This window comes from Neovison vison, chromosome 3, assembly GCF_020171115.1.
Source record: "Neovison vison isolate M4711 chromosome 3, ASM_NN_V1, whole genome shotgun sequence".
NCBI classification, from domain to species: domain Eukaryota; kingdom Metazoa; phylum Chordata; class Mammalia; order Carnivora; family Mustelidae; genus Neogale; species Neogale vison.
In genome coordinates, this window is record NC_058093.1 from 166,975,813 (window position 1) to 167,002,982 (window position 27,170).

A 27,170-nucleotide genomic window follows, 5' to 3' on the forward strand; every position below is an offset into this window, starting at 1 on the left:
TTCTTATAAATAGACCACGGAACAGACCTTCCTAAATAGTAACTACTTTCCTCTCTACTTCTAAATTACACAGGGTGTGTAGCTAGTTTGAACTTATTTGATTCTAATGCGTTGTTGATTTCCTTTCCAAAATATCTAATAAATTGAAGTCCCTGAGTTTGTTACAGCGCTCTTGTAATCTCCTAGGAAATAATGAACCACAGTGCCAAACTCCTATTCAATGTACCAAAACAGCAATGCATGGAATGGTTTCTTATGACCTGAGTAAATGGAGTGTGCATCGTTACGCACACAGCTTACTTTCAGAAGGTGACTTAGGCTTTGAGGAGAATCATGCCCAGCATGTCATTTTCGATGTTATTGTATAACAGAGGAAAATATGGCAAAGGGAAAGTATTAGTGGACGTAAAATACATTGCTAATAGCATCTGTACTATTATTTGCCTTTTATACGAATAAAGGTCTGAAGTGATCCTTTCTTTGAATCACATAGTGAACTTCTAGGTTATGGGGAAAAATGAGTGTTTACAAATGTATACATTTTTAATAATTTTCCTTTCAAGGATCTAAACCATGTTTTGTATTTTTTTTAAGGTGAGGATATTAATCCTCTTATGAGGATTTTTCATTCAATCTAAATGACAAATGTTTGTTTTGAGAAAGTGAAATTAAGATCGACCCAAAAGGCAAATACATCTCTTGGGTATATCTGTTTGGAAGATCCGACTAGACCATTCATTCTCCACATGTCCTGTTCTAGGAACATACGTGATGACGGTCACTGCCATAGATGCTGATGATCCAAACGCCCTAAACGGAATGCTGAGGTACAGAATCCTGTCCCAGGCTCCAAGCACCCCTTCGCCTAACATGTTTACAATCAACAATGAGACGGGTGATATTATCACAGTGGCAGCTGGACTTGATAGAGAAGTAAGCCAACCAAAAACTATCTGAATTTGTTTTTAATCTTAACGGTATCGCGTGCAGTTTATCTCCAGGTAATCAGACGTCGACAGTATCATTCAATATCAGTTTTTCAAAGAAATCTTGTTATGCTGTTTTGACCAGACTTCAAGTTGGTTAAGTGATGTGTGCATACTGGATAGATCGTGTTGGCCCATGTACTATTTAGTGCGTAATCAACCAAGTCAATTAGATGTATCTGGTACCTAATTTTTAAAATCCTTGCTATTTTGTCAGTTTTCCCTTACAGTCAAAGGTTTTTGTGAGCAATTAAACTAAAAACCATGAACAAATATTGTGTGTATAAATTTAGGGTAATTTTTAACCGTCATATTGTTTTTAAGATTTGTGTATTTGTTTTGTGGGTGGGGGCGGGGAGGGGCATAGGAAGATGGAGAGAGAGTCTCAAGCAGTCTCCATTCTGTGCATGGAGCCCCACATGGGGCTCGATCCCCCGACCTGGAGTTCATGACCTGAGTCGAAACTGAGAGTCAGGTGTTTAAACGACTGCACCACCCAGGCGCCCAAGAGTTATATATTTAAGAGGCTACAAATAACGTGTGTGCTGAGGTATTTTGTAGCTTTTCTGGATAGCCTGGTTTAGTAAAAAAAGATTATCTCCTTTATTAGAACTTGCCCCTTAACTCTAAAATTGACTTACTTAACAAGTTTGAAGACCAGCAATGGCATTAATTCTACTGACAAGCCCTTAAAGGTATAAATGGAGAAAAACAGACTTCTGGCATGATTTTTGTTGAAAAGGCATAAAATGTTGACAGCATTGAAATACCATGTAGTGTCACAGTCTGAAAGGGGATGGGCTTTTCTTAATTCCCAATGCTCATCTCACTGTGACTGACCTCAACCCACATTCCTTCCACCAGGAATGATTTGCACCTTCGTCTTGTTCTTGAACCTTCCATTTCTTCATGTCTGAATTTAAGCCGCACTTCTATCCTTTCCCCAAAACCCCGCTCCTAATGAATCTTTTACACACTTTCTCTATGTTGTTCTGGCCATTTTCTTAAGAAATTCTCAAGGTCATTATTGACCGTCAGTAATGATCACGTGAGTGAATTATCAAAGTACTTGACTCATAGACATTTGTGCTTTGTAGGTTTCTGGCCGAGCCCACCTTTACAGTAATGAGACCTCAGATTATGTATGTCAAAAGGAAACATTATGCTTACCATAATAAATACTATTGACAAGGATTTCAGGAGTTGGTTTTTATGACGTTTTATTTGCCTCAATAGCATTCACTTGAATTGGATCGAAGAAAACATTACTATTGCAATTAATTATATATGCAAGATAGTGCTAAAGGCGCTTTAATGAAGTAGTACGAACAAATAAAGTTTACTTTATTCACAACTGAGCTAAACTGAGAGCCTTACATAGGAGTTAGATGTACACCTAGAACATGGTACCTATTAACTTCCAGATGTGACCGATTCTTTTTCCAGGAATAGTCTGTGTTGGAGATAGTTGAAATTTAGTATTTGCGGTAGTGCTTTTGTTCCATGATCCTTGGAACATGTGTGTCTTTTCACCTCTTCCAATATTGTATAATTCACAAATCCTAATGCCAGTGAGCTCAGCATGTGTGCATAGTTCGTTTGAGAATAGGAGATGTTTGTTTTTTTTTTTTTTAAGATTTATTTATTTATTTGACAGACAGAGATCACAAGTAGACAGAGAAAGAAAGAGGAGGAAGCAGGCTCCCCACAAAGTAGAGAGCCTGATGTGAGGCTCGATCCCAGGACCCTGGGATCATGACCTGAGCCGAAGGTAGAGGCTTTAACCCACTGAGCCACCCAGGTGCCCCAAGAATAGGGGATATTTTTTAACGTTCTTCCCTGAGTGCCAGGTTGCTCACATACTGTGGAGGTATATAACTCATCCCCCAATAGGAATACTTCTCTCTCACTCACACCATCCTCGTGAGATACAGAAATGGGGCTTCATCATGTTTGCACACCGCGGTATTCTTATCGCATGGAGCCGGGCTGTTTGATGACAAGGAAGAGGCACTGAGAATTAAAGGTTGTTTTACGCCCACAGACCGGCCATATTTAAAAACCAGAATGACTGCATTTAGTTCAGCGGATGAAAGCCTGACGTCGTACCCTAATCGTGGTTAGGTCTATTTTGCAGTGGACGGAAGCCGCCGTGCCCCACATGAAACGAATGTGGGAATGGATTAGAAACGATAGAATCGTGTGTGAGAAATAGCTTCTTGACAGTGAAATTATTAAACACAACAATGAGTTACCAGAGAAAATTACAGAAAAACTTCCTTTTCTGAAAGTCATTTAACGGGAAAAAAAATGTATCTATCTCGGATGGTTTATGGTAATTCTGCCTGAGGCCAGGGATAAATTACTCTGGCTTCCTCAGGCCTGATGCAGGCCTGAGTTTCTTTTATTTCTATTAGAATTCACAGTTTTCTCTCTGTCAGAAGTAATTTCAGTTGTCGTTCTCCCAGGATATATGACACCTATAAGTGACTGAACTCCTAATCGTTGAAATCCTTACTGAGATTCGGTTTTTTATTCTACTTTAATCTGTGGGTTTAAAAAAATATCAGTTCTTGGGCGCCTGGGTGGCTCAGTGGGTTAAGCCGCTGCCTTCGGCTCAGGTCATGATCTCAGGGTCCTGGGATCGAGGCCCACATCGGGCTCTCTGCTCAGCGGGGAGCCTGCTTCCTCCTCTCTCTCTGCCTGCTTCTCTGCCTGCTTGTGATCTTGCTTTGTCAAATAAATAAATAAAATCTTTAAAAAAAAAAAAAAAATATCAGTTCTTCAGGTTGCTTTAACTTGGCTGTGCTTCTTCCTGGCACTTTCTTTTCTCTACCCCTTTCTCTTGGTGTCTATCGCCTGCCCTTTTTGGCTAAGACTACTGATGACTAGCCCTCTGCTTCAGTGGGTGTAAATCCTGGGACTGCCTGTTATGGGCTATTTGACCTTCACTGTATTAACCTGAAACCTTAGTTCCCACATCTGTGAATGGGGATAAAAATATTACCTCCCTCATGGGATGATTGTAAGGGTGAGGTAACACAAGGCATAACACATTCAGCACTGTGCCCAATAAATATTAGCTATTGTTTTCCCTTGTTACCATCATAAATCCAGCCTGGGCATACTGGGTGAGCGCTATCATTTTGGCTCCTCAGCATCGTTTTCTCATGGCAAAGATAGAATGATACTTCCTGTTTTCCAGGTCTACTGATCCTTCCCGTTGCGCTCTCCGCTTCATGTTCTGCGTTCCACTGTGTTGGTCTTCTCTTCCCTACAGGTTGCCTTCTAAAACCCAATAGTAGCTTCATAATCTATAAACATGCTGAGTCTCCCCTGTGGTAAAATGACTCCCCACCACCCCTAGAATGACATCAGAGCTCTGTAACATGGCGCTCCAAACCCTCTATGACACTGGTCCCAAAGCCTTCTTTGGTCTAACCTCCTGGGGTTCCTTGCCTCCTCTTGAGGAGCAAATGATGTCCAACACTCATACAATCACACACAACTCCTTGTACAAATCTTCTGTTCCTGTGATTTCCTCTGCCTGAAGAGCTCCTTTCCCATCTCTTTAGAGCAGGGGGACTCTAAGAGCCAGTCCCCAAATGCTCCTTGAGCACCCCCAGTAGTCTCTGTATTCCCTGAGATGGGCAGAGACTATGTCACTTAGACATTATATCTGCTTTCTTTTTCTCAGTATTTGGTGAGGCTCATGTGCTCTTTTTTACCCTGAATAGGAACCCTGAAGAAATGTTCACGTTACGTGATTTTCTCCTTGTTTTCCACACAGAGTCCTTGAAAGGACAACCCACACTCTTGCTCAGTTCCCATTCCTTCCTCATCTTGACGTTTGGCTTTCTGCCTGCCTGGCCCACTCAGGATGCACCCTTGTCATGCACATATTCTCACTTCATAGGAGGGCACTCATAGAGTGGAGCAATTAATGGTATAGACTCCAGACTCACAGAGACCTGGGTTCAAATCCTGCTTCTCCTACTTATGACTGGGTGTCATAGAGCAAGCTTCCCTGCCTCCCTAAGCTTTGGTTTCCTTATCTGGAAAATGAGGATTGAAAAAAAAAAAAAAATCCACCTGCCTTACAGGTAATTGTGAGGACTGAATATGATAATATATACTGCTTAGCAGTATGTCTGGCATGTAGTTAGTACCTAGTCTAAAAAAATGTTATTTTTTTTTTCTTATCAAGGCCCCAGAAACTTGTCAGCATACAGTAAGCATTCAAAAAAAAAAAAAAGAATTTAGACTCCAAAAACACAAGGTAAATGGTACCATCAGCCCCATTTCACAGGTGAAGGAACTAGGACTTCGCCTTTAAGAATTTTGAACAGGATCACAAACCTGTACTTATAAGTTCTCTTGACATTATTATTTAATTGTCCATCCCCTAACTCAGTGCATATAAAAGCAATCCATCATCACTCTTAATCTATGAGTCCTGATCAATTTCCCATTTCATGTGACCAGTACCACCACCCCAGTCTCCCCAAGATCACAGTCTACCTGCCTTTATCATGCACTGCCATCCATCCACCAATAAATTTAGTGATCAGTTTCCTTTCAGTTTACCTCCAAAATGTCTCTTGCATTCATTCTTTGCCCCAGACTCTGATGACTGGTTTGCATGCCCTACTGAAGTCCTTGCATCGCACCTTCCGACTCTTACTACAGGTGCTTTGTACGCCTGCTCCTGTGATCCATTAATGGCTTCCTCCATCACTTAAGGGTATCAAGACCATCACTGGGGTTACTCATTATTTTATCCAAGTAAATACATCATCACCCGACATCTAGTAGACATTCATGAAATGTGTGTCAACTGAATGAATGACCACTACTCTCACTTCTTCATTCACTCATATCACTTTAGTTCAGTGTTTCAAAGTGTGGTGCACAGGTGTGATGATTTTTATTGATACATGGAGGGATGCCTCTAGAGAAAACTGGAGACCACAAGCCTTCAGATGCTACTCCATCAGGTAGAGACTGCCAGAGTGCAAGAATTTTATTGTATTTATTTTTACAGTTATATTTATGGGAGGTGATGCTGGTCTTCTATTTATGATAATCTAACAATAAATTAAGTTTTTTAAAAGGGAGTGAATGTCATAATTAATGTTAAGTGACTCATGGTATAGAAATATGAGGATATGGCAGCATTGGGAAGATGATGTATGAATCACTGTAGTTTGGGAAACTGAGCTAGTTTTTACTCCCAGTATATGATTTAATGAGTAAATAACAGCTGCCATGTAAATAAGATGGTGTTTTTCCCCCCCAAACCTGGAAGGATTTCTATAGTGTAAGACAAGGCCCAGGATTTCTCATCCATTCATCCATCCAACCGCCAAGTCAAAAGCATTTATCACTTGCTTACTCTGTTCAGACATTAGGCTGTATACCAATGACACAAACATTGATAAGGCAGGGGCCTGAGAAGGGGTATGTGTTTGTGTCTACATAACCAGGAGATTATGGACGGGGAGTAGCCATATAAACTAGAAACAGTGATAGAGGTGTATACATGACAGTCCAACAGCTCTGCCTCCAGGACTGTCTGAAGTCATCTCTGAGGTGGCTTTTCCGTTTCGTATTTGCCAGGCTCAGGGTGACGGGAAGGGGACTGAAGCCCAGAGTTTCTCAACTGTGGCACTATTGACATATTGGATTGGATAAATCTTTTTTGTGGGGGCCTGTCCTGTATATCATAGGATGTTTCGTAGGCTCTCTTGCCTTTATGCCCATCCATTAGATGTCAGTAACAGCCCCCAACTGTGACAACCAAAAATGTCCAAGGAATGAAAAGTCTCCTTGGCGGGAGAGGGGCAAAATTACCTCCATTGAGAACCACCATTCTACCCTGAGGGAAATACGGAAGGCAGTGGTGTAGGGTCACAATAGGCATTTGAAAGAAAGATACAAAGAACTGAAGGTGTAGAATAAGTGGATGAAGGGTGATACATAACTTTGATAAGTTAAATAGATGAGTCACAGGGAGAATAGGATTGAGAGCAAACAGTTGAGTCAAGATTTTACCCACCTAGAAGAGGAAGTAAGGAAACATTTTTAAGCAAAGTCCCCTTGATCAGATGTGGGATTGAGGATGGGAAGTCAAATTATTATGGAATCTAAATGTCAGTCATCTAGAACCAGATGCCCAGGGTCTAAATTAGGCAAGAAGCCCTAAATAGTTTGGTTGTCTAAAACAGGCTGTTGTGTCTTTCTTACTAAATGTAAGAGCATTTTACCAACCAAGCATTTGAAAATGGAGATCATATTATTTACCAAGTTGGATTTTTTTTTTTTGAAGAGACATTGTATTTTAGAAATAACAATGTTCTTTTGTACCTTAAAGATTCTAAGACTAACTTAAAGTGGTAGGAAATTTCACATATTAGGTACTGATCACAGTATTTCATCTCAGTGGAAAATTGTATATATTGTGCTTATATAATTTTAAAGTAGATATTATAATTTAAAGAGCAGACATTTTTAGCTCTATTTCCATACAATATCTGTGGGTTTTTTTTTTTTAATCTTCTTTAACAACAACAGTAAGAAAAACCTCTTCCTTTTTTTGAAAATGTTCATCTGCTTCTGTGAATAGCAGCTAACAGAAATGGCATTTCAAAGTCATAACAAATTTTTATTTTCATGATTTTCAGCTGGGAAGCTGAACTGAGTGCCCTATAAAATTCTCTCACTAACCATGAGAACATTAAGCTGAAATGACACTTGATTGGGAAAGGAAATCATTGAGAAATATTTTAGCCTATGTAAGCATTATGGTGAGGTGTTATGGGTTAAGAAAAAATATAAACAGCTCAGCTAGCACTGTTCCTTTCTTTTGTTTTTTTAAATTCGAATAAATGGTATTTTCTTTTTTAGGAAGACAAATAAATAACTGCTAGAGTTTAGCATTTGGGTGGACAGAAGACTTAAAATCAGATGTGTGGGGTTTGGCTTTTTCTCCTACCCATTTCTTCTTCCTTGCCCTTCCCACTAACAACTAAATCAAAAGTTACAATTTGTGTCTGTTCTAGCCAAGCTCCAGAAATCCCTTAAGAATGGCCATTCATAATGTTACTTATATTTAGAATCAAGGAAAACTGTACTTTGCCGTGACAGTTTATTTTTGTATGAAGAAGTGAGTTTTGTTGTTGAGAAAGCTTTAACATTTATGAAAAAAAAATCTATATTTTTTATCTGTGCCAATTTCCACAGAGATTTCCAATGATTTTAGAAAATCATTTTGGTTAAGTTGTCCTAATATAAAGTGTATTTGTCAGTTAGTACTATAGACTTCTCAGACAGTCTCTAGATATTCTCTTAGATAGAGTGCAGCTTAATTTGGCTCCCCCTTTTAAAAATTCAGTTCGGATGGTGCACCTGGGTGGCTCAGTCCATCAGGTGTCTGACACTTGGTTTTGGCTCAGGTCTGGATCTCAGGGTCATGAGATCAAGCCCCGTATCAGGGTCTGAACTCAGCTCAGAGTCTGCTTGAGATTGTCTTTCTCTTCCTCACCCCCTCCCTGCTTCTCTCCCTGCTAGCTCTCTCTTAAATAAATAAATAAATAATTTTAAAAATTCAATTGGAATTTAAAAGTAGAGATACCTGTTTGGTAATGACTGTCTATATGTAGATGTATCTGTGTCCCTCATAGGTATATGGGCACAAGGAGCATTAAGCCAAAATGGAAATCTTTTGAGTGTAGAAATATTAAGCACTACTGTGTTCCTTAGTTACAAATAAGGACATAAACATAAACCCTTTAATTGGGTTTTAACTTCACTTAAGAATATATCTCTCCCGGGCGCCTGGGTGGCTCAGTGGGTTGGGCCGCTGCCTTCAGCTCGGGTCATGATCTCAGGGTCCTGGGATCGAGTCCCACATCGGGCTCTCTGCTCAGCGGGGAGCTTGCTTCCTCCTCTCTCTCCCTCTGCCTGCCTCTCTGCCTACTTGTGATCTCTCTCTGTCAAATAAATAAATAAAATCTTTAAAAAAAAAAAAAAAAAAGAATATATCTCTCCTGCATAGTGAGTTGTAAATTGTGTGTACTGGTGGAAAGTAGGAGAAAATACTCTATAATCCTGTTCTAATAGAACATATATGAGACCATCTTAAAAGAAAGCATAGTCTGTAAAATGAAATCTGTGAAATGAAAATGTAAAACGAAATGTGTGTATACACACACACACACAATCAAGATTTTTCATTGTCTGGAGTATTCTAAACTGGATAGAAACTAACATATGAGAAAGTAAACACAAACCAAGTGAGTTGAAGGCTTGATCACAATGTTGTGAAGGGGGGAGGTTGAGATCAGATGGAAGTGTCAGCTTCTCTGTGAACTTCACACATCCGCAATGTGATCTTTTCCGCAAGTAAAGGTGAAAATACACAGTCGCCTCTCTCCAGACAGGAACCAGGTCTTTGCTTCTCAAGCTAAAGTCGGCTCCACTTGGGAACTTTCAAGCAATGTTAATCAGAATGAATGATGCTGAGCTTTCTGTGTGTAATAAAGAGCTACTTACAAAACAACTGCTGTGTCTTCTTGAGGAATTAGTTTCATCTAAGATGTGATCTTTTTGTCTTTTTAGAAAGTGCAACAGTATACATTAATCATTCAAGCTACGGACATGGAAGGCAATCCCACATACGGCCTTTCAAACACGGCTACGGCTGTCATCACGGTGACAGATGTCAATGACAATCCTCCAGAGTTTACTGCCATGACAGTAAGTACAGACTGTCACTCACAGAATTTAGGTCTCTGGTCCATTACTGAGAAGTTTTGTCATGAATAATAAATGCATTAAATAGAGGTGGAATTTGCTTTTCCTCATTGTAGATTGGCTACTCTCTCAGACGTTTGCTGTCACCAGGACTTTTAAATGAGGCGCCTAAGTAATTTGTTTTCTCCAAGTCTCCCAGGTCCACTGATGAAGTTGTTAAAATATGCCACCAGGAAGAAATGGCCTAAAAATACTTTGTGCTGTTATAACAGAAAATTTATAAATATTTTCAGGTGCAGGAAACTGAACGGATATTACATGACTGATTTATGCCACTTTGTCAAGCATATAGATACATTATCTCTTGAGGAAAATTATTTTCCTCAGACAAGTCCTTTTCTCCAGCCCTGAATTAATCACCCAGATACTCACAAATGGATACTAATTTTAATATTAATGAAACTATAACATCATTTGGAAGAAATTTTGACTGCTGAGAAAAGTGATAGTATTTTTAAAAGTTAAACATAAATGCTGTGATTACCTGTATTACCGATTTCCTCATTTAGTGTGGGTAATAAAGATTTAATGGAGCAGTAAAATCAGGGCAGTGTGGTCATCAAGACGCCCTGTCCTTCACCGGTCCACGTCGCTCCTCTCCACCGAGGTTTGTTTTTCTTGCAGTTCTATGGTGAAGTCCCTGAAAACAGGGTAGATGTCATAGTGGCAAATCTAACTGTGACAGACAAGGATCAGCCCCACACGCCGGCCTGGAATGCCGTGTACAGGATAAGCGGCGGGGATCCTACGGGGCGCTTTGCCATTCAGACGGACCCAAACAGCAATGACGGCCTGGTCACCGTCGTCAAAGTAAGTGCCCTTGGGCCGCTCATCTCTCTGGCCTGTAGTTCCCTTTTGAATTTTAGGTTCCCCCCCCACCGCCGCTTCAGACAGCTTTAAATCTGGAATTAATATATTTTGGGGAGTCCCCATTTGTTTTTTGGTGTTTTTTGGTTCAGTTTACGTGGAGGCTACCTTGAGGCCAACCTAGATATTCTCACCTTGTCTCTGGGAGACAGTTGTGTTTCAATCGTTTTGGACAATTGTAATGTTCTGAAGACAGGACTGTCCTCCACAGTGTTGACGGTAGGTGTAGTTAGAATGTGTTCGTGGTACAGCACATCCTCAAGTATTGGGGGGGGGTCCTTTTTTTATTTAAATTGAATTAGTTAACATAGTGTATAGTATTAGTTTCAGAGGTGGAGTTCAGTGATCCATCAGAGGCATAGAACACCCAGTGCTCATTCCGTCAAGGGCGCCCTTAATGCCCACCCCCCAGGTACCCCTTCCTCCTACCCGCCTCCCCTCCAGCACCTACAGTTTGTTCCTTATGCTTAAGAGTCTCTTCATGGTTTGTCTCCCTCCCTGGATACATCCTGTTGTTTATCCTCGGTGTGTCTCTTTCACTAACCAGAATCGTGCCGTGCGTATTGTTCTTTGGTGGCCTTGCTGGACGTGTTCTCAGCCGAGCACACTCCTTTTATCCATGATGTATCCCACAGATCCGGTGTCAGTGTTTGGGTTGCTTCGTTCTGCTCTTCCACTGATGCCCACTTTTGTGCACAGACTTGAGCACAGGGGCTGGAATTTGAGGAGAGAAGTGTCCCTGTGAGTCCTCGTCCGTCTGTGGTGAAGGCGTGTTGACTTGGCACTGAGCAGGTGGCAGGCCTTGCACACTCACTCGGGAAGGAGGGTGACTGGGCTGCGAATTTGGGACTCACAGGTCGATGGTATCCTGGGTGACAGGAATGTGGCTGGTTTTGCTTTTAACTTTTGTTTTTCTGGGAGACTCTACCCCTCCTCTTCTAAATGAAAGCTTTGCAGGATGGAGTATTCTTGGCTCTAGATTTTTTCCTTTCAGCCATGGGAATTTATCATGCCACTTTCTTCTGGCCTGTAGAGTTTCTGCTGAAAAACCACTGATCGCCACGTGGGGTTTCTCTTGTATGTCTCTGCTTTCCTTTCTCTTGCTGCTTTTAAAATTCTCTCATTATCACTACTTTCGGCCACCTTATTTACTTTGTGTCTTCATGCAGACCTATTTGGGTTGGTTTTGTTGGGGGCTCTCTGTGCCTCCTGGATCTGGATTTCTCTTTCCTTCCCCAGATTCAGAAAGTTCTTAGCTATTCTTTCTTCAAACAAAACTGCCCCCTTTTGTCGCTTTTCTCATTCTGGGATCCCTGTCATGCGAATTCTACGCTTGATAGTGTTGCTGAGTTCCCTAGGTGTGTTCTCATTCTGTGTATTTTTTTTCCCCCTCTCATCTGCTCAGCTTGATTACTTTCCAAGACCCTGTCCTCTAGGTGGCTGATCATTCTTCTACTTCCTCTTGTTTGCTATTTATTCCAGGTGGTCTATTTTTATTTCCATTCGGTGAGTCCAGTAGCTCTGTAGGTTCTTTAAAGGCTGCTCTCTCTTGGTGGGGGCTCTCGTGGAGGTTCTGCACTCCTTTCTCAATTCCAGTGGAAGATCTTTATGAACGTTACTTTAAATTCAGTATCAGACATGTCTCTTATCTCCATTTCGCTTAGGTCTCTTGCTGTGATTTGTGTCTGTTCTTTCATCTGGGACATACTCCTCTGTATCCTCATTCTGTCTATTGCAGGGTCTGTTTCTCTGTGTTAGGAAAGTCAGCGACGTCTCCCTCACTTGGAAGTAGTGGCTTAATGATGAAGTGGTCCCACAATGCAATGCCCCCTTTTCCCCAGAACCTGGCATTTCAGGGGTATCTCCTAGGTGTGCTGCCCCAGGGGTGTCCTACCATTGTGGTGGACCTATGTTTGCTTTCATCCCGCCTGTGATGGCTCTCTGCCTGTTGTGGGCAGAGTCTGGTCCCCGTGGTGTTAGTGGGCCAGTCAGGGGCCACACTGGGCTTGAGTTGAGCCAGACCAGGCATTTACCATAGATGAAGTAGCCCCGAACGGCAGGCACTTTCCCTGTGTTGTCCCCGAGAAGCTTTTGGTGGTGGGTGGGGCCAGCAGGCAGACTGGCATGTGGCTGTCCTCCCCTCTCCCCTGGCAGGACTCTCTCTGGAGTGGGTGGCCCTCCTCTGGGCTGCTCACAAACGGTCAGGCTTGTGGCAGTGCTTTGATGGAACTTGCCAAGAGCGATCAGAGAAGGTGGGTCTGCTTCGCTGTGGCCTCTTGTCTATGTCAGGCCTCAGAAAGTCAGTTCTCCCACCTACCTGGTTGCTTTCGGGTTCTCTATGCTGATGGGGGTGCTCTCCAGGCAACCACGCTGCAAGAGCTGAGTCCAGGATCCTCCTCCTCTGCCATCTTCCCAGCAGCCTTTCCATCCTGAAGTATCAATCACCGATTGATAGCTCTTAGGAAGGATGCTGCACACTATTATTCTCAAGGTGCCCTTTGAGTATTGACTCAGAGGACAAACCCAAAATCATCACAAAAGTACAAGGGGATGAGTCGGGACAAACGGTGCCTGCGTTTTGGAAAATATTGTGAATTGATACTCCTGTTTTTAAATGCTATATTCAAGACTTTTAAAAATTAGTTCTTTTTATCTTTAATTGTCAAAAACCAAACAAAACAAACACTGAGTGCTGGAAGCAAGGGGATGTTAACTTCACGTACAATATATACATAGCTTAGAGCTAATGAAATCACTGAAAGAATTCTATTCTATTTTCTTCCTTTCTTTCTTTTTTCTATTTTACTTTCTGGCTTCTATACTGTCTTATTTAAAATAGTTGAGAAAGGGAAGTTGAATTGGTGATTTTAGAGTGAGAGAAAAAGAAACTCTGTGTTTGAAGGTTTTAAGGAGTGGTCTAGGGTAGGAAACTAATAATGGGACATTTTCATTAGCTTTGCTCCTCATCCTTCCTAGACCAACTTTAAGGGCAGGAGAGCTCGCTAAGCTCTTTTTTTTCCCTCAAATTCTTATGGCACAATAATGTGTAATCTGCACCCACACTAGAAGGTGATTAGGGGAAGTCAAGGGTGAAATCAAAGTCCAGTCTGATCACTTGACCCCTGGTAACTTCTCTGTTGACAGTAGGATTCAATGGAAATTTGGAAGTTAATATTTACACTGTGAGTTATTTCTGCATTGCCTTTACCTAAAGTGTTGTTCTTAGATTAGGGATTCTTACAAACTGGTAGAATACCTAAATTTTTGGGGGGAGACAGCCAGAGTTTTAGTTTGCTAAGTAAAGGAATAAGAAAAAAACAAGAAAAAGCCCTTCCACCTACAAATACTGTTATTTTTTCATAAGTGTATGTACATGTCTGTACTTTAAAATGTATTTCAAATTATGGATGATACTTTTATTTTTTTTTTAGTTTTATGAATGACACTTTTAAATAGAATTAATTTTTCTCTTATGAAAAAATTAGATTTTATAGTTTGGGGCTTTATTTTGTTTGTTTGTTTTGGCCTTCAGCACAGACGGATGAGGACTAATCTTGATCCCAACATTTAATCTAGTATAATCTAGACATTTGGGTTCTCATTTGACCTCAGACTATTTAGTATTTTTGGTTAATAATGCTGTTCTTAAGAATAACCAAGTTTTAAGGTGTTGCTGAATGAATGCAATCAGTGCAATAGTAATATGCATTATTTTGTGAATATAAATCATTGAAGTATCGGAGTTTTACAAATCTATTCTACAAACAGGCTCAATTGTGATAAATATTTCAGTCATTGGCCAGTGCTAATGCATGTGTTCCAGACATTTGAGAGGAACCTATGGTATCGTGAATGAAAAATTAATGTTTGGGAAATGGAGTTGAAAACTGTAGAATGCAAATATTCTTAGTTCCTGCAAAAATATGGTTTCCTTTCTTTTTCTCAGCCAATTGACTTTGAAACAAATAGGATGTTTGTCCTCACTGTCGCTGCTGAAAATCAAGTGCCATTAGCCAAGGGTATCCAGCATCCACCTCAGTCAACTGCAACAGTGTCTGTCACAGTCATTGATGTGAATGAAAACCCTTATTTTGCCCCAAACCCCAAGATCATTCGCCAAGAAGAGGGCCTTCATGCCGGTACCATGTTAACAACGTTCACCGCTCAGGACCCAGATCGATATATGCAGCAAAATATTAGGTATCAAATGCCACCCGTGGCGTTTTTTAAAAATTTACTTCATGTTCTGTGTTGTGCACAAAATTAATCTACCATTTGAATGAGAAATTTGAACTGGAACTAAAACGACTCATTACAGAATTATTTTTAATTCCTCGATGAAGCTTCCTGTCAGGAAATAGATCAGTCAGTGTATATCAGAGAGGAAGTAGAAGAATGGATCTACTCATGTATTATTTGAAGAAAAAAAATATTCCCTGCCTCTTTTTTCTCTGCCCCCTTTTATCTCTTCATATTTCATAATAACTTAGCCAGCGCTATTATACCAAACGTTGCAAGAAGTTTTCACTGCAAGTAAATGGGGAACTCTTAGAAGCTGTAACATTTCTCTCTTCTCCACACACCAGGAAAAAAGGAAACTCAAGCCAAAAACAAGATATAAGAGCTAATTATTTTTGCCTCACCTGTACAGTAGTTATAGGGCTGATAAAACATATCTGTAAGACTTCCAACCTCAGCAAAATCTAATTTATCTTTCCTGATGAGGGAGTAGATCATTGGCAGAGCCTACCCCACATTACTCCTCTCCATTGCTGGTGATGATAATTTTTTAAATTAGTTCATAGATAATTTAACCTCTTTCAGAACTGCTGCTAACAGATAATTGCATATCTTCTTCATTTCCCTATACATTGATATCAAGATAGATAAATAGCTAACTAGTAGGAGTATTGAACTCCTACAACTTTTACCTTTTAAAACACAGGAAATTTTTTCCAGTCTATATATTGGTTATCTGAGCTTGAAAAGGTTCCTCTCCATGCAGAAAAAAAGGAGTTTATGCTGATAAACCTACTGATACATATCCATCTACTTTATATGATCTCCGACAGTGGCACTCTCTTTGAAGAGTGTAGTTCTGTGTAGTTATTTTTTTTAAGTATATTAAAAAAAATAAACTTACTAACGCTTTCATTTTGTAGATACACAAAATTATCTGATCCTGCCAATTGGCTAAAAATAGATCCTGTGAACGGGCAAATAACAACAATCGCTGTTTTGGACAGAGAATCACCAAACGTGAAAAACAATATCTATAATGCTACTTTCCTTGCTTCTGACAATGGTACGTAATTAAATATCGTCACTGTATTACCACATATGTCGTTAAAGAGAGTAGAGCCTCATCATGAATGCATCATCGGGAAATGAGGTTTTCTCCCAAGCTCAATTGTCTGGAAAACTGACCTTTATGAATCTGTGGCCCCTGTGTCTATTTTCCATTTCCTTTGGGTGTTCTCAATGTTCCCTAACTTCTATAATGAATGTTCGCCATGTCCACGGGCCCTCGGTGGTAGCCTCGTGTTGTGACGACAAACCTCTGTAGCTCTTCTGCCCTGTGGCACACTGACTGCTCCTTCCTGCAAGTGGAGTCTAGCCTCGTGCTTCAGTGGCCCAGACACTGGTTCCTGAGGTGATTTTTTTTTTTTTAAGATTCTTATTTATTTGACAGAGAGAGATCACAAGTAGACAGAGAGGCAGGCAGAGAGAGAGGCAGGGGTGGGGGTAGGGGGAAGCAGGTTCTCTGCTCTGCAGAAAGCCTGATGCAGGGCTCGATCCCAGGATTCTGGGATCATGACCAGAGCGGAAGGCAGAGGCTTTAACCCACTGAGCCACCCAGGCACCCCTGAGGTGATCTTTTTATATCTGTTATGATCAGTCTGTTTGCTGACATCAGTTGGTCAGTCTCTAGCATTTTTTTTCTCTTTGTAATTCTCTGCCTCTATTCTGCCATGGATAGGAAACTCATAATTTCATGCGTAAAGTGAGTGAGTACGCAAGTTTTGTATATTAGTTTCAGAACATAGAGTCTAGTTCTTTTTTTTTTTTTTCCCCCCTTTCTGGGTCTCTGCCAAATTCTAAATGATTGAGATTAATAGATAGACTTCTTTCTTTCTTTCCTTCTTTCTTTTCTCCCTCCTTCCTTCCTTCTTCTTTCTTTCTTTCTCTCTCTCTCTCTCTTTTAGTTATATAAGACAAAAATGACTTCTGTAAACCTGGTGATGGATTTATTTTGCTTTGTCAGCCCTCAGTATGACATGTGTTTAAGAGTACAACCTCTGAAGGTCTGCCTGACCATCTGGACCCAGACTCCAGATCTACTACTTCCTAACTGTGGGATTGGCAGTGAGATTTTAAATATATCCTTTCCTTTTTCTCTTAACTGGGGATAATGGCAGCAGTGCTTAACTCATAGTATATTGGGGAAGATAAGGTGTTTTGTACACACAGTTTTTAAAACGGTGCCTGACATAAAGACTCGAATAAATGTTTCTGTTAATAGTTTTAAGAGTGAGTCACAACCACATTTGAAAATCGTTCAGTTCTAGACTACCAACGTTAGCATCTAATAAAACTAGCAGGCTTCAGTTTGGTGGTCAAGATGAGCAGTTTGAAAAACGTGGCTTGTAGACACTTTTGATAAGAACCGTTTCAATGGACCTTTCTGAATCCTCTATAGTAAGATTCAGTGAGATGATTATTTATCATAAATCTACATGGTGAGAGGGTCAAAGCTATATTTCTTATCCTTTCTAATGTTAGACCTACTGTTCAAATATTTGGAGTTGAAACGTAGTAGGGACAGCTTCTGCCTTTGCACATCAGAGCACAGCATGAGTGTCTGTTTTATGTTCTCACTGCATGTAAGTGGTGGCTTTCTTCTATGATGGAACTTAAAGCAATATATCTTGTACCATTATGTTGAGATTTAAAGAGCTGTAAAATTATATGTATGGATGTTGGTTGTGCGTTACAACCAGATTTGTCATTCACCAAGGTGGATATTTTTCTAATTGAAAGGCCATTTGACAGGAAAGAGAAGTGGGTGGTTGCATCTGTATTAGCCTTGATGTTTGACAAGGCACTTGACTTTTAATCGAGGCTGGATGTGAAACCCTGGTTCCGCTTCTTAATGATGGGGCAAGCTCTTATACTCTCTGTGCCTTCGTTTCATTATTGATAAGTTATTTTAGCAGCTTGCCTATTCTATAAAGTTGTGATGAGAGTCAAATAATATTATGTGTGATCATGAGTGTGAAAGTTCATCAAACTGTGGACTATCACTGAGCTCTTGGTGCTATATTCATTATTAGAATATTGTACGCAGCCACCTCGCCCCCTGACCCTGCGACTTTTATTCTCCCTGCTCCCAGAACCGTCTGTGTTCTTCAAACAGGTCCAAAGAGATTTCTCCTTGTCTCAGCAGTGGATGCGTGCACAGTTCTAATCACATGTTCTTGGGCAGGTCACTGAAACTTCTGGGTCTCAGATTTAGGATTTTAACATTTTTTTTCTATTTCTAATCTATTCTATTCATATAATGTAAATTATGTAATTAAATGAAATAAAATAATTATATCATTATTTATATATAATAATATAATACTGAAAATACATATAATACAGCAGAGGTCAAATGACCAGATTAAAGAATCACAAAAACTAGTAGAGATAGCTTTTAGCGTGGAATGAGAACGGGTTTGGGGTCAGGCAGACCCATCTTGAGCAGTAACCCCACCACTTCCAAGAGTGTGTGACCATGAGCAGCTCACAGAGCTATAGGTTTTCCATCTGTTTAAATCTGCTTCGTAGGATTACAATGAAATAATGTATATAGAGCAGCCTAATTCTTGGTCAAGCAGGTAGTTGGTTGAACCATAAATCCTATTTCTCTTCTCTGTGGCATTCCTTCCCAAGATGAGGTCTGTGGGTCTGTGTTAGCCATCTGTAGACTGGTTGAATATTTCATAGCTATGTTTGAGCCTTAAAAGCATTCTTACACCTTTTCATGCATGTCCTGGTTCTCCATCCAAAAAATACACAAGGTCTTAAGCCCCATGTTCTGCTTCTCTTGTATTCCCCACGGTGGCTAGAGGAACGTGGTATGCACACGGACCCATGTAATGGTCAGTGAGGGAAAAGCCGGTGCAGGATCGCACTTCGCAGGGACATGCGTTGTCCCAGTGCTCAGTTGGGCACACCAAAAGGGGCAGCTCAGGGTCATCCTAGAAAGGAAGCAGGAAGTGGCCTTGTTGGAGAAACAGTCTGCTAGGTGCTGTGGCGACTAGATTTTTCCAAGGTTATGCAGTGATGAGGGGAAGCGGGCTAGAAGCTTTGAGAATTCCACCGAAATGGAGACTCAAAGGCAAGACCTGTTCAGCATTGTTCTGTGATTTTTCTCCTTTGAAGGAATACCCCCTATGAGCGGAACGGGAACACTGCAGATCTATTTACTTGATATTAATGACAATGCCCCTCAAGTGCTACCTCAAGAGGCAGAGACTTGCGAAACTCCAGACCCCAATTCAATTAACATCACAGCACTTGACTATGACATCGATCCAAATGCTGGACCATTTGCTTTTGATCTTCCTTTGTCTCCAGTGACTATTAAGAGAAATTGGACCATCACTCGGCTGAATGGTAAGAACAGGTTAATTATTTGACGATTGGTGCAGCTGAGAGGTTTTGAAGCCTGATATGAGAAGTTAATTTTAGGTGCTTTATAATATTCTCATTAAATATATTTTAAAAGCTACTTAAAGTTAAGTAAGATGTTAAAAACTCTCACAGCTTAAAAAAAGGTCTTCACAATGTAGCATAGTTGTATTGCTTGATATATACTCCTAAGTAGTAAATGCACTCTGGAAAATGCTGCGTGTTTTTTTATCGTATGATGTATTAACTATCCACCATACCTCTTCCTTTCTCATGTAGGTGATTTTGCTCAGCTTAATTTGAAGATAAAATTTCTTGAAGCTGGGATTTATGAAGTTCCGATCATAATCACAGATTCGGGTAATCCCCCCAAATCGAATATCTCCATCCTTCGCGTGAAGGTTTGCCAGTGCGACTCCAACGGGGACTGCACCGATGTGGACAGAATCGTGGGCGCAGGGCTGGGCACGGGTGCCATTATTGCCATCCTCCTCTGCATCATTATCCTGCTCAGTAAGTGTTGACATTGTCTCTTAGAGTTTAATTCTTCAACCCCCTAAGATGTTTTGCAAAGTAACTTCTTGCTGTTTCTTTTTGACATCATCTGACAATTCTCTTCAACCTCTGAACGCATTCTGGCCAACGTATATGGGACAGTCATGTCCCCCGCAGAGTGAGAAAATCCCTGGGGCGCTTACATGCTTTAGAGCAAATCTAGCCAACCCACCTCCCCGCCCCTGACCCATTGCAGCCATTTTCTGATGCTGACGGCTGGGGGGAGCTGTAGCAAACTCTCTTCATAGAAAAATGTTAGACGGTTCTAAGTGTGAGCTCTTAGCTTATGATTTGAGTATGGATTCATGGCACTTGGTTGATGATTTAGGAAAATAAGTATATTGCTTTCCTTGGCTTGCCTTCATATAAAGCACAGTCAGCAGCCGACTCCGGTCAGGCAGGGATCAAGGTATTTGTTACTGAAGGGTACGTAAAATAGTGAGCGAGTGTACTTCATACAGCAAGTTTGATAATAGAAGTGATTGCATAGCTCAATAAATTGTCTGTCTTTTGAGCAAGTCTAGATTAAGGAATTGCTCCTTTTTCAGACACTTTGAAATCTTTGGTTCAATGGAATGCAAGAAATTAACCACTGGAAAGTACTATAGGAGCCACTTCTAAGCGTGCAGGTTAAAGGGATAAATTGCCGGGGCCCTGTGTTTTATTGTTAAATAGCAGCAGGACTTAGCTTATTGTGCGACCATGCTATGCACCAATCACTTCCTTGAAAATGTTGGCCATTTCTTTTATGTTTTCTCCATTTACAAGTGTTCTGGCAATTTAGAATTCTGTCCCTTTATTCCGAGCAATTACTATAGAAGCCTGGGCATTTTTTACTTCCTGTGTGGAGACTACTTTGACTATAATTTGAAACCTGCATGCTATACTAATAATCCACTTGCTAGATTTAGCCCTGGAACAATGGCAAATGAGATCATGTATCTGGCTTTAAAAGGAGGATATTTACTTTTATGGCCAATAATAAAAATGTGCTCAAATAGGAGTCATTAAATCTCTTGCTTCAGGATGTAAACCGATATCCTCAGATTTGAGAGAGAACGCCCTCCTTAGATGTGCACTTAGGGATATGTTTCAGTTTGAACTAAAATGTGGCATATATGCCAACCTTATCAAGAAAGACTTTGATATGATGGATGATGGTGTGAAGGAGTGACTGTAGCATTTTGAAAGAAAATGAACCAGTGCTCATTTTAACGTCAACCCTCTGGAAAAATCACGGTGCCAGATTTGGCACAAACGTGTAAAACAGGAAAGCCTAACGTTATTTCAGTGCTCAAAACGAATCCCGTCAGCTTCTCAGTGAAACGTACGTTTTAGTAGGAGAGGGAATGCAGAATAGCACAGGAGAAAAACACCAGCCTTTGGGAGCCAAAAATCCTCAAGACCCAATTGCCAACCCAATTCCGATTTACTACTCGAGTCATCCTGGTAGGCACCTTCCTTCCTTGGGGAGTGCTCTTCCCTCTGAGGGGGACGGGATCATGATGGCTGACCCACCTCAGTGACACAGCAGTCGCATGACAAGGAATAATTAACTTATTATTGTTTGTTGGTTTAGAATTCACAAACCATTATATTAGGAGTGTCCTATCCTCCAGCAAGCAAAGTCAGAGACAGACATGGTTATTGTCCCCCGTTGGTAAATGATAAAATGGAGGCTAGGCATTCAGCTAGTGAGTTCAGAGGGACAAGGTTCTGGAACCCAAGGTTTCAGGCTCTGTGTCCTGCTCTCCGGCCCCGGCACATCCTTCTCTCTCTCTTCACGGCAGGCCAGAGAGAGGGAACAGACTGAGAAAGGCCTTACATGCTCTCGACCCGGATAATATGTTATTAGTGTGAAAAGCGGTGATTAAAAAGATCATGTTTTTAAAATTATGACCCTTTTTTTTTTTTTAACTCTTTCTACTTAGTCCTTGTTCTGATGTTTGTGGTATGGATGAAACGCCGGGATAAAGAACGTCAGGCCAAGCAACTTTTAATTGATCCAGAAGATGATGTAAGAGATAATATCTTAAAATACGATGAAGAAGGTGGAGGAGAAGAAGACCAGGTGAGCTATATTTTAAACCTCTGAGATAAAATTTTGCGATCATGTAATTCAAGGGGTAGGACAAATGTTAATACACACAAGAAGTAAGGAAATGGTCTCAAGTTTCCTGTTTGTCACTTTATCAAATACTTGGGGGGAAATTCTTCCCTAGATGTGCCGCACATTTCTTGATTTTTGTTTTTCAAAGTGCCCGATGTCCTCAATCGTTAACATTGAGGAGCTAGGATTTAAACCCAGTTCCAATTATAATAGTGCTAATAAAAATATTTTTTTATAGTTTTTCTTCTTTGGATATCTAAAGTATAAGTAAAATTCGTTTCTACAAGGGGATTTATAGATACATAAATATACAGGAAAAGCACTAGATAATTCATTCTACAAACATTTACCAAGCAAGTTCAATATTCCATACACCATTTTGATCACTGAAGATACAGAAGTGGGCAGAGCCAACAAATATCTGCCCTCAAGAGTCTTAAATTCTTGAGAAGTAGTTGAAGTTGGAGACCATATCTAGTTCATCTTTGTATCAGTAGAGTCTTTCATGTTGCCTGGGTCATACATGTGGAAGTTCCCATCTGGCTATAAAATCACGTGAGCTTCTATACCACTGTGTACATAAGGAACTGCATATATGTTCAAGGATGAAGGTGACCAATATGTGGAACACCTTTATGTGCTTGAAAGCAAATTTTAGGTATTGCCGTGGCTCACATCTATAATGCCTGTACCACATACAAGGCTTTCTGCTGGGTGTCATAAAAGCTGGTCTCTCTTAAATCTTCGAAACCCTGTGATATTACACTGTGAGTATCTCCCCTTTTGTGATAGAAAACAAAGCTAAAGTTGACTGGATTCTCATACAGAAGTAGGAAGTGATGGACACAGAGTTTGAATCCAAGTCTATCTGATGCCACAGCCTAAACTAACCACCCCGAGACCGTACCTCTCGTAATTACCTGGAAGATACTAATGTAATCTACAAAAAGTCACCATGACAGGTGACTATATTTTAAATACTTTGATAATTATGTTATTTCCGATTTAAAAATACAAACTTTGGCGCAATAGTCAAAAAAAGAACTCAGAATTCTTGGGTCATGGATTATTATCAGTAAATTCAAATGTACTCTGTCTTAATTATATATGTAGACAATTAGTGATAAGACCGTTAATTTGAGTAAAAGCAAATTTTCATGAATGTATTTTCTCTTTCCCTTCTCTGAGGAAATAATAGATCACTTTTTGGATGTTATGAGATTTTTTTGTTTGTTTGTTTGTTTTTTGTTTCTTGGTTTTTTTTGCTTTTGCTTTTTCAAAGATTTTATTATTTATTTATTTATTTGAGAGAGATTATGAGCACAAGTTGCGGGAGGGGCAGAGAGCGCATCTCAAACAGACTCCGAGCTGAATGCGATGTGGGACTCAATGTCCTGACCCTAAGATCAGACCTGAGTTGAAATCAGGAGCTGTTCGCCCAGCCAACTGCACCACCCAGGTGCCCCTGTATCACTTTCTGTTTTCCAAAGCACATTCACATCCACTGTTGTGTTTAGCCTTTATGGCAACCCACTAGAGTTCTCCATGTTCCATTTGTAGCTCGTTGCTTGATGAGCTCTCAGAGTTTGTAACTGGCAGAGCCAAAACTGAGGTCCACCTTTTCTGATTCCAGATTCCATACTTGGTTTATGGCACCTCAACTCTTGCATATAGAAGAGATGCTTATTAAAATATGTTGAAAACTTGACTCCTGTGTAAAGCTGCTTTGAATACTGACTAATTAAAGTGGCTCTATAAATATGCCCCAAGGTTTCTTGCTTATAAATGTCTTTGGATATTAAAATTCATGTTTGGCTTAATCCTTAATTAATCTATCCTTTCACTTTCCTGAGCTGTGTTCAGGATCAGCAAACGTATATTGATCACATTATCTCATAAATCTTCTACTTTTGGTATTTTATTTTTCATGTCATTGTGCATAATTTTCTAGGCATAAATCTAAACCCAACTCCATGAAGCTTCAGTAGAAATAGTAATAACTGGAAGGCTACCAGTCTTAACTGGGTGTTTCACAAAATTAGAGGCCCAGAGGCAAGAACCAAGATCATTCCCAACATCTGGGAGTCTGGGCCAGGGCACTCAGTGTTACCTGATCTTGCTCTCCTTTTCCCTCCTTCCCACCAATTCCTTTGAGTGAAAGTGTTGAATGAGGTTTTATTGTTGTAGTTATTTTAGGTAAGACTGACTGCCTTTATTGACTTTATCCACTTAGATTAATTCTTGAGATCCAAGAAGACAAACTTACCTATTGCAAGATTTATTAAAGTCATCCTCATAAATGTTCAGCCTCTTCTTTTACTGACCTTTGAAATTTTCTTTGACCCCAGATAAGCTGTTAGGCACAAATGTTTTGTTTTCTCCCCATTTCCCCAAGAGTTGAAAGATTTTTCTGGAACTTTCTCTATATTGTCCTCTGTGTCTAATTTTCTTTATTTAGTACTGGTTTTCCTATAGTACCTTTTGGTAGCTAGCCTCTTGGTTCTTTGAAGCCTTGCTAAGCTAGATCAAAAGCCTCTGTCCATCTTGGTTTCTCTCTCATGATTTCTTTTTTGCAATTCTCATTATAGAAAACTATGAAAACGTTGGGGTGCCTAGGTGACTCAGTCAGTTGGGCATCTGATTCTTGATTTTGGTACAGCTGATGATCTCAGGGTCTTGAGATCAAGCCCCACATTGAGCTCTGGGCTCAGCTGGGAGTTTGAGATTCTCTCTCTTCCTCTCCCTCTGCCCCTCCCCCACCACATGTGCTCTCACACTCTCTCAAATAAATAAGTCTTTAAAAAAATTGAAAAGGATAGATTGAGGCGACAGGGCTAAGGGAAGGAGAAGGCCAGGTGGATTAAGAAGCAAAATAAACTGGTCTTTTATCAACATGAATAAATAAATAAATAATTGAAAAGAAAATTGTGACAAAATTAAGTTATGGGTTTTTTATTCATTCTGTGACCTACTTCATAATAGCAGAATACAAATGCAGTGTGGGAATGCTACACCAACAAGGGTTTTGTCTCTACGTAAAGTGGTTCATGAAATCCCTTTGCTTATCTCCATCACCAAGGCCACTGTCTCAACTTAACTTAGATCAGAATCATCACTGTCCTGTAATAGCATCCTAATGAACATCCTGTCTCTGGCTTCACATCCACAGCAGCTCTTTGGAAATTATTAAATCCAGACTTCCTCCTTAGCATGACCGGTCTTTGGCCCTTTGGTGCAGTCCCTTAGGGAGCAGATAGAGGGTTGTGGGAAAGAGTTGATGGTGAGTATACACTCCCTCAAGATGCAAATCCATCAGACTTGTCCACACATGGCCACTAAAGTTTCCTTGCAAATCTTGTGATTTGTCCTTATGCTCCCCTCTCTACTTTCTTGAGGTCAAGACATAGTTTCTAAAAATATTTTCCTTATTGGCAGTAGTATTCCCTTTTTTACTGAAACATAGTCAACATGCAATGTTATATTAGTTTCTTAATGAAACTAATGACTCAACAAATATACAACATAATGACTCCACAAGTCTTTATGTTACACTGTGCTTATCACAAGTGTAGTTACCATCTGTCACCATACAACACTACTGCAGTATCATTGACTATATTCCCTATGCTGTGGTTTTCATCCCTGTGACTTACTCATTCCATGACTGGAAGCCTGGACCTCCTTAATGACAGATTCCTTTCTTCTTCCATTCTCTCCTCCTCCAGAGATAAAAGCATCTATGGGTCTTATTTCTCTTAGAGCTTGTTAGCTTCTTTATTTTTATTCAGTTAGCCTCATGATGTTCTCAGTTATGGCTTCAAAAATCTGTGATTTGGTCACTTATCTGGCTTGTTCCTTACATTAGAATGTGAATAATAGCCTCATGACTTTCTACAACCCAACCGGAAGCAGAAGTCTTCTATAAGGTTTAAGAGTATAACCACCATACATATCCACAAGAACATTTTCAGCACCCCAGGATCCTTCCTTGTATCCCCTGCCAGGAAGTATACCCTCTGCCAAAAAGTAACTAGTATTTTTATTTCTATCATCATAGAACAGCATAGCCGGGTTTTAGATTTCATTATATAAATGGATGTCATACAGTAGGTACATTTTGTGTCTGGCTTCCTTTACTCAACTTATATCGGTAAGTTTCATCCATGCTATGTACAGAAGTAGTTCATTTTTATAGTTGCTGAAAAGTTTTCTGTTGTAGGAATTAGCCACATTTTCTTCATCCATTCTACTATGCTTGGACTGAGTTCATGCAGTTGCATTATTATGAATAAAACTGCTATGAACATTCTTGTGTGAGGGGAGAGTTTGGTGCATTTCTGTTGGTATGTGCATAGGGATTAAATCTCTAGGTCCTAAAAGGTGTCTGTGGGCAGCTTTAGCACAAGCCTGCCAGTTTTCCAAAGTTGACCCCTCCCCTCATCACCATAGTGCATGAGAATTCCAGTGGCCCTACATCCTCACTAGCATTTGGCTTTTTCCAGTCTTTCAGGTTCAGCCACTCTGATGGCATGTATCTCAGTATGTTCCTACTGACCCATGTACTGTTTTGACATGTTTTGTTTTTGTTTTAACTTATTTGATAGAGAGAGATGCAGAGAGAGGGAACACAAGCAGGGGGAGTGGGAGAGGGAGAAGCAGGCTTCCCACCTAGCAGGGAGCCCGATGTAGAGCTCAATCCCAGGACCCTGTCCAGGGGATCATGACCTGAGCTGAAGGCAATTGCTTAATGACTGAGCTACTCAGGTGCCCCCCATTTTGACATCTTTGCAAGGTTTCTGTTTGGCTTTTTTGTCCACTTTTATATTAGTGTTGTCTGTCTTTATCTTATTGATTTGTATGAAGTCCTTCTATATTATGAATATCATTTCTTTGTCAGATAAATGTATGGTCAATATCTTTTCCCAACCCACAGCTTGCTTTTTTATTCTCTTCATGGTGTCTTAGGGTGAACAAAAACTTCTAATTTTAATGAAGTCCAGTATAAAATAGTATAAAAAAACTGTATAAACAGTTTTATTCCATTTGGGTTAGTACATCTATGTCTTATTTAAGAAAACTTTGTCAACTCTGAGCTAATGAATTCTCCCCCTAAAAAAATTAAAGAAAAACAAAAAATTTCATAGTGTCTTCTTGAAGCT

At 40.2% G+C, this 27,170-nt stretch overlaps 1 protein-coding gene across 1 annotated transcript in view; it reads left to right on the top strand.

Annotated features, from left to right (window-relative positions):
- The window catches only part of CDH2 (cadherin 2), a 212,181-nt gene that overhangs the window by 160,358 nt on the left and 24,653 nt on the right, over window positions 1-27,170 (top strand). The window contains exons 7-14 of the mRNA XM_044243233.1: window positions 761-933; window positions 9,606-9,743; window positions 10,425-10,610; window positions 14,614-14,867; window positions 15,830-15,972; window positions 19,098-19,331; window positions 19,626-19,859; window positions 21,833-21,972. Of these exons, the coding sequence (XP_044099168.1) occupies window positions 761-933; window positions 9,606-9,743; window positions 10,425-10,610; window positions 14,614-14,867; window positions 15,830-15,972; window positions 19,098-19,331; window positions 19,626-19,859; window positions 21,833-21,972 (1,502 nt within the window). The remainder of the gene's footprint in view (window positions 1-760; window positions 934-9,605; window positions 9,744-10,424; window positions 10,611-14,613; window positions 14,868-15,829; window positions 15,973-19,097; window positions 19,332-19,625; window positions 19,860-21,832; window positions 21,973-27,170) is intronic.